Source organism: Equus quagga, chromosome 7, assembly GCF_021613505.1.
Source record: "Equus quagga isolate Etosha38 chromosome 7, UCLA_HA_Equagga_1.0, whole genome shotgun sequence".
NCBI classification, from domain to species: Eukaryota; Metazoa; Chordata; class Mammalia; order Perissodactyla; family Equidae; genus Equus; species Equus quagga.
In genome coordinates, this window is record NC_060273.1 from 129,331,368 (window position 1) to 129,339,885 (window position 8,518).

The window sequence follows — 8,518 nt, forward strand, 5'->3', positions numbered from 1 at the left end:
CTCCTGATTGGTCCCCTCGCCGAGCTGCTCACGGGTTCATTCAACTGTTAAGCACCTCCCCGTCTCTCTAAAGGACATTATAATGCAAGAAGCCCCCTTTTTAACCACAAACCGAATTTTCTTTCATTTAGGTGATCTATATATATCTATATCGTATAGCTTATAGCTTATATCTATTTTAAATAACTTCAAGCCGCTAAAATTTGGGGGGGAACAGCTTTCGCCCTGGAGCGGTGCGCGATGCTGTCTCACGCCGACCTCCTGGACGCCAGGCTAGGTGAGTGCGCGCCTCTCGCCCCGGCGGCCAGGAGAAGCCGGGGCAGGAAATTGTCAATTTGTTCCTTATTTTACCTTAATGCGCCCTAAATGGACTAATTTCTTTAAAAGTAATTGTGTTGCATTAAAGTTTAATTTGATTTAACATCGTCTTTTCAAAAAAAAAAATCTATGGAATATGTAGATCCAGAAAAGGAGTGGGAAATGATGTTACTTTTTGTTTTCTTATTTTTGCATTTCCCTCCTCCCCCTTATTATTATTTTTTTTAAAGGCGATCTATCCCGTGATAATTTGTTTGGAGGTGTTTTTCTTTCTTTCTTTCTCCCTCTTGTTTGCTTTGATTTGGGATTTCTTTCTCCTCTTTTTTCCCCTCTCTTTCATTCTCCCCACCACCTCCTTCTCTCCTCCTCGTCTAAGTATGGTGGAATTTGTAAAAATCTGTCCTGAAGGAGAAGCTGCTGCCATGGAAGCGGATCTGCTTCGAGGGCTCATTGAGAAAGGAGAAAAGCCAAATTCTTCCTAATAGGCGTCCCGCCTGGAAAGACTCGGCCTCGCCTGTGGCCGGGAGAACGCGCCTTTCATTTCTCTGGAAAGAGGAGTTGAATTCTCTCAAGTTGGATTCACTGTTACCTGTGTAGGGTTTCCTTAACGCTCTCTGGGCTGCTGGGCTCTGGGTTTCCGGTTTGGGAATCTTTGGTGATGGATGTGACTCCATTTTCCAAACACTTTCTCTGATTCGAGGGGGAGGCGGAGCTGATTTGGGCTGATTTCGGGGGGTGGAAGGCTTGGAGACGTATTCATCTTCGGAGCGTGAGAGGGAACCGCTGAGGGCCGGAGGCACAGTCAGTCAGGCTCCCCGGCGCAGGTCGGGCAGCAACCAAGGAATCCTTTAATTCTCTTTCTTTCTTTGCTCCTCTCTCGCTCTCTTTTTTTTTCTGGTCCAAGAGTATGCTCTCGGGTTCCTGGGCGCCAGGGGTACGGTTCGTGAAGGGGACTCCTCGGCGTGTTTCATTGCCGGCACTGGGAGTGTTCCATTGTAGGAGAGACGAAAGCGTGCGCTGTGCGCTACGGGCGCCGGCTGCGGAGAGAGGGGAGAGGGACGGGGGATGGTGTTCCAGCCTGGCTGTCCAAATCCTGGGGAACCTAGCTGAGTGTCCCGGGAGCTTCCTCCACAGGGCGAACATGGGTGTGGAGGGAGCCAAGGATGGGGCTGAAGGAAGACACCGCCGGGAGGACAGTCCCTCCTGGCATCGCCAGGAAAGTAGTGACCGCGATCCCCTTGCCTCCTCAGGTATGAAAGATGCCGCCGAGCTTCTGGGCCACCGGGAGGCGGTGAAGTGTAGGCTGGGCGTGGGGGGCTCCGACCCCGGGGGCCATCCGGGGGACCTAGCGCCCAACTCCGACCCAGTCGAGGGAGCCACTCTGCTGCCCGGGGAGGACATCACCACAGTGGGCTCTACGCCGGCCTCGCTGGCGGTAAGTGCAAAGGACCCGGACAAACAGCCGGGGCCCCAAGGCGGCCCGAACCCCAGCCAAGCCGGCCAGCAGCAGGGCCAACAGAAGCAGAAGCGCCACCGGACGCGCTTCACTCCTGCGCAGCTCAACGAATTGGAGAGGAGCTTCGCCAAGACTCACTACCCTGACATCTTCATGCGCGAGGAGCTAGCGCTGCGTATCGGGCTGACCGAGTCCCGAGTGCAGGTACGTCGGGCTGGGCGCCAGGACAGAAGACAAGGAGAGGGCAGGGTGATTTGGGCAAAGGAAGCGGAGTCTTTCCTTCCCTTGCCGGGATTCTGGGCTGCGCTTCGGCTGCCTATGCCTTGCTGGGTCCTGTTAGCTCCTCTGCCCGGAAACTGGCCCGGATCACCATCCTCCAAAGGACAGACAGGGCCTCTATCTCCAGCCAGTCTAGCCACATCCCCGCAGAAACTCCTCAAAAGAGAAGCCGGCGTTGTTCCACTGTTACGTCGCCTCCTTCTTCCTGAGAAGGGAACCCTGGCGTCTCCCTCCCTCCAGGATCCTGGCCTCCGCTCCGAGTTTCCTAGGCGGCTAAGCCGGGCGGGCACCTCCGCTCCAGTCGCCTTATTGACAAGTATTTCATTACTCCATAATGAGTTTGTGTTAAAAGTCTGGATAAACGGGGGAATGCAACAATTATACAGAAAACATGTAAAGTGAGAAAATAAGGCGTAATGGGAGCCTTTAAAAAAAGAAAGATCCACACCTGGGTTTCACGGTGTAGCTTTATTCTCCCGAATATCACCCTCCCGCCGCTCTCAGGCAAAATACTGCTAGCCTTGATGATGGCAAAGAGTTTGAACTTTGGTGATCAACCAATGCGCTGGGGGAGGCTGGAGTTATCCCCCTACAGCCTATGAACCCTGGTTTTCCCCTAAGGAAGTCGAAAAAAAGAGAAGGCTTTCTGTTGTAGATATCCGATGTGAAGAAAGGACATTTAGGGCAGGAAAGATTGACAGGTAGTAGACGAAATCATTACTGACCCCTTGTTCTGTCCGACCACCCTCCAAATTGTAGATTATATATAACTTAGAAAAAGACACCTATAACTTTTCTGAAAATTGGGGAATAAAAGTATAAGCCCAATGAACCTCAGATCTTTTTCGCTTTTTAAGAGAATGAAAACAACATATCAAATATTTTATGGACAGATCCTGGAGGTGAAATACCAGGACGAGCGCTTAGTCTTGAGCTATCCAGGGTGCTGAAAATCTTCCTTGCCTATCTTGGACGTGATATTTTTTGTCCCTTATTCTGTATGTCAACCTCAGGTCTAGCTGCTTTTACAAATTAAGTTTAAAGACCTCACTTATTTTACATTTTATCTAAGAAGCAAGAGACAAGGATGTTTATAATCAAGGTGTTGAATATTTCTATCTCCATGCAGCATTTTAAAGGTAGTCTAATCTGGAAAAATAGCCTATGCTTCTGTTCTAAGTAATCAGCAAACGAGTGTCATTGGGGACCTAATGTGGTCAAATTAATAAAGTAATATTCAGGGTATAAGATAGATTAACATTTTTACTCAATACAAGTCTGAATGGTTTCCTTAGTGAACTCTGGAAGCCCTGAACCATGGGCCGTTGGAATTAAGCACCAGAAGAGTTTTAATTGCATTGTGCAGATATACATTATTAATGCTCTTTAAAAATTTTTACCTCGTATCCCTTTTTAAATCCGAAGTTGAGTTCAAACCTTAACAGAAATATACAATTTCAATACTTCCATTACTGCTAATGATTAGTATTGGCTTGTCAAAATCTTGTCGACTCAAAATTCATAAATTTGATTTTTGTCCCTCAAGAGAAATATTACCTAACAATTTTTGTTTTAAAGAGTAAAATGCTGTTGTTTAACCTAGACATAGTGGTAATTAGCTTAAATTAAAATAGAACTTAGAATCACAAATAAAATATAATTGGACAATCGACTTTATGAAAAAAGAAAATGAGGTCTATTAAACTTTATTAGGTCTTCCAAAGGTTAATGGTAGTGATTCTCTTAATAGAAAAAGTTGTAAATGAAATAAAATACAAACTGTGTAATAGAAACAATATTTTTTAAAAGTACACAAAAGAATAATCAAGAAGAAAGAGACAAAGCACTTTAATTGTTCTAGCATAATGTTCAACCAAAGATAATAGCTTGAGGCTGCTGATAGGAACAATTTAATAGAATGGCAATTTCAATATTTTTTAAAATAATGTTCCATAGTTTAAAAAGTAATCAGATCAACATAACCTTCTTAATTAACATTTCAAAATGATTAACATTATGTAATGTAATGCAAAAATAATTTATGGAAAATGTATTTAGTTCACAATTCACTGTACCATTGCTCCTTGACCAAATTCAAATTAAATAGTAATTGGTTTATGTTCTTATATGATGAGTACTTCATAGTTTTCTTTATAGTTAACAGATTGCCACACATCCTTTTCAGTACACGGGCCACTGTGCTGATTAAAAATGATCTAAACATTTAATTTATTGCAATTGTATGTTTTAAAAGATGTTTTTTGATTCTACTCTAAATGATCCAACACACTTATTTTTATCTATATCTGGTATATATCATACCTCTTAAGTATTTATGAAAGCACCTCTACTCACATGGAGGCCAATTCCATGTCTGATATCGCTCCCCTTTTCTGGCTAGTGTAATAAAACCATTCCTTTTATAGCATGCCATTATTAGAAACCAATTTCAGAATTATTTATAACCTGGAATGGCTTATTAAGCAGCAATGCGAGAATCATGCAAATTACGCGATCAAATGCAATATAATAAGCATAATCATTAGTCTCTAGCACGGATTAATTAACTTTCAATATTTTATTTACATAAAAACCAAATCAGTGAAATAACTTCTGCACAGTCAGGCTTGCCTTTCAATATTTTATACGAACAAAAATAATGTGCTGTAATTCCATTGACCGTGTCCCCCAGAATGGCCCTGTCACCTGCCACATCTTAATAGGGGGACAAGCTGAGAGTATTTTCTAGTTTTCTAATGGAATGAGAAATTGCATTTTCTTCCTCTCCCAGCACTATTAAAGTGTAATGAATTCGGCCCAGAGTTCACGGCTGGCTGATCGAAATGAACCTGAGATCCAGGCTTTAATATAGCTCCCCAGATTTCCTCCCAAATCTTCACATTAATCATTTGCTGGATTCCAATGAGATCTTCATAAAGCGTTTGCTTCGAGGGGAAAAAAGTAATATTCTCTCTTTCTCCCTCTCTTTCTCTATTCCTGAGCCATTTATAGGTGGGGAATTAAACGGGCTATATATTTTAAAGTACATTTACAGTATGTCTATATTACTGTAACAGCAGATATCATGAAAGTGGATTTTTAAATTCCAACCTCCATTAGATTCTCACTGTTGTATTAAGCATTTTCTGAGAAGAGCTGCATTTCAAACTGAGTACAAAGTTGGCCCGTGGCTGCGGTTAATATATTTCCTGGAGTTGTCATCTGTGCATTCTCAAAATCTCCCTTAGGTTTTGCCTGCATTTTAATCTGTCATGCTCTAGTTTTCAAGTGGAAACATTCACATTTTAAAAACATATGCATCATAGCTTGGAACGGAGGTGCTCAGACCCCATGCAGATTTTTTTCCCAACCCCAGTAAGCCATGAAACATAAAAAATTTGTAGCCATCATTTGACTACTAACCCTCAAACATAATTGAGCACGATTTTTCGATTATTCCTGTATTTAGTTCTTTAACAGCTGTTCTTTTCCGCCGGTGCCTGAGATTCAGCAACCTTTCTGAGGACGTGTTTTCTTCTGAAATTCTACGGGACAACCCCCCCCTCCCCCCGCCCCCACTCCCGCCCGCCCCTTTCTTTCTTCTGCTTCTCTCTCCACTCCCCTGCCCTTGTCCACCACCCTTCTCCCCCGCGCTGCCCGCCCCAAACGTTCAAACATTTCAGGATTCACTGATACTTGCAGGGTGATAGAAACCGGTCTTTAATTTACAGATATCTTTCAAAATATATCCGGGTGCGAGTGTGAGGGGTGGAGGTCGTTTGGACGCAGACATCATCCTTACCTAGGGATCCATCGGGTCTCCCTCCCCGGAGTCTAGCCTTGGGTGGGTAATGCAAAGCGACCGGTGGCCGCACGACTCCTCGCTGTGCTTTCCTTGGGTTCTGCCGGTTATTCTCCTGCGGAGGCCGCTAACAGCTCAATCCGCGGCCGGCCGCATTGATCCCAGCCACCATCTAGGGCCCTGCTGCCTCACTAAGCCGCTGCGCTACCAGCTCAAGGGGCTTTAGCAGGGAGGGAACCCGGCGTCTTTACCCAATCCGAACACTGGGGTAGGCAGAAAATGGGGCAATGGGGTAGAAACCAGAGAAAGATACAATGGTGGGCGATGGGGCGGGCATGGCAGAAAGGCCAGGGCCAGCCCAAAGGAGGGCGAGAATTGTAGATCGCAATGCCGTTCACACTGGTAGGCATAGAATGTGTCTCCACTTGCATGGGTGTGAACACACACACCGCTGTGCATAGCTCGCTTACCGAGAACGGATCAGGTACATCCGGGCTCATGACACTTTAGCTTCCAGAATAAACACTAAATAGCTTAGATTAACGGATGAATAACCTTTTGGCCGAATATGGTGGTCAAATTATGTTGGCCAAATTCTAAGAGGAAACTCAGCACCTGAGTTTTGTCTCACACCAGTTATATTTATGCGTGGTAAACCTCCAACTGACTAGATGTTAAACCGCAGGCCTGTCAAATAGGCATGCTGGCAATTATCATTATTAATTATTACTTAAAAAGATCAAATTCGAATATGGGGAGATGAGAGGTTATGTTGGTCGGACAACTTACTTGATACCTTTCAGAAAGAACCCTTCCTTCTCCTGTGGTAGTGAATTTGACATTCGTAGGCATATTTGTCTGGTAAGGACTGAAATTCCAGGGTCACTGTTAAGAAAGAAGGGTAGGAGGCTTATTTTCATTTGGAGTGTATTTTATCAAACATATCTCCTTTAAAAAGACATCTGGGTTTGTCTATGGTATGTCTATTTATGAAGCAAAGTTAAATTTGATTCATAACTAGTGTGAGCTTTAAACTTGACCTCCTTTAATTTGCAGTGGTCAGAAAATTTGCTTTCGGCTTATAGATGAAGGGGAGGGACCTGAGGCAATTGGAGGCCTTGTTATTTGGCATCCTCAGTAATTTCCTGAAAGGAATAGACTTGAAGGCCCTGGGGCTCAGGGCTCCGGCAGCAGGTTCCAGCACACCTGCACAGCCCAGATAAAGGTGCCCTTAGAGGGGTTTGAGAAGGAGGCGCGGAGACTTGTGGCAGTCGCTGCGAATCAGAAGTCACGGTGGCGACCCAAACAAGCCTGTAGCTCAGTGGCGCTCGCTTTCCCACACGGATCAGGGTATTAACCTCTCCGCTCTGTCATCCGTGGCGTTAGGGGTTTTCCTTTGTCTTTCGATTTTGAAACTGGCTATGTCATCCATGGCCTTTCATCAATTTCCAAATTTCCAGCGTTTCTGAAAATTCTATACCCCATCAGTGTTATAAGGCACACTATTAAGCCACATGGGTACACATGTTTATCTTCATTTGTACACCTGTGGGTCCAGCCTTGACACGCGCCTGCCTGCAGACCTGTGCATCTAAGCAGCGTACGGAATGTGCCAGCGTGCTGGGTCGTGGAGAACACTGCACGCGGTGGGATGCTCGTACTGTGTGTAAGCGCTCTGGGAGGGCACGATCACTCAGGACCCCGGGAGTCGGCACTTGGTGGGTGCAAGGGGCATCAGTTGCCTCGAGCTGGTGCAGACCCAGGGTCTCCGGCTGGATGTGGGCGCGTCGGACCGAGGGCACTTGTTCGGCCTGGGGCTGAGCGGGTGTATCTGACGCGGGTCTCTCGGCTCAAGCCCCTGCCGCTCCTGGCCGGCCGGCCCGCTAACAGCGCCCTGTCTGTCTCCCGCCCCGCCCGCTCCAGGTCTGGTTCCAGAACCGGCGCGCCAAGTGGAAGAAGCGCAAGAAGACGACCAACGTGTTCCGCGCGCCGGGCACGCTGCTGCCCACGCCAGGCCTGCCTCAGTTCCCGTCGGCCGCCGCCGCCGCCGCCGCCGCCATGGGCGACAGCCTGTGCTCTTTCCACGCCAACGACACCCGCTGGGCGGCGGCCGCCATGCCGGGCGTGTCCCAGCTGCCGCTGCCGCCGGCGCTGGGCCGGCAGCAAGCCATGGCGCAGTCGCTGTCCCAGTGCAGCCTGGCGGCCGGGCCGCCGCCCAACTCCATGGGCCTGTCCAACAGCCTGGCGGGCTCCAACGGCGCGGGGCTGCAGTCGCACCTCTACCAGCCCGCCTTCCCCGGCATGGTGCCCGCCTCCCTCCCCGGCCCCAGCAACGTCTCCGGCTCGCCCCAGCTCTGCAGCTCCCCGGACAGCAGCGACGTGTGGCGGGGCACGAGCATCGCCTCCCTCCGCCGCAAGGCGCTAGAGCACACAGTCTCCATGAGCTTCACTTAATGCCGCCCCGCCGCCCCCGGCGCCGTCCCCGGGCTCCCCCCAGGCCTCGCGGCGCGCGCTCGGGACCCCGCTCCCTGCCCGGGCCCTGCCCGGTCCCGACCCCGCCTCCGCCTCCGCCATGGCTCGTTTTGTCCTCTCCTCGCTCCTCCACTCGCTCGGGCTCTCCCCGGGCCCCAGCCCGCGAGGCCTCCCCTCCGCCTGATTTCGCT

At 48.2% G+C, this 8,518-nt stretch overlaps 1 protein-coding gene across 1 annotated transcript; it reads left to right on the top strand.

The window, feature by feature from the left end:
* The first annotated feature begins 240 nt into the window (after positions 1 to 240).
* OTP (orthopedia homeobox) lies at positions 241 to 8,309 on the top strand. Its single transcript, XM_046665612.1, has 3 exons — positions 241 to 277; positions 1,569 to 1,978; positions 7,779 to 8,309. Exons 1-3 carry the CDS (start codon positions 241 to 243, stop codon positions 8,307 to 8,309), a joined length of 978 nt encoding a protein of 325 aa, XP_046521568.1.
* The last annotated feature ends 209 nt before the right edge of the window (positions 8,310 to 8,518 follow it).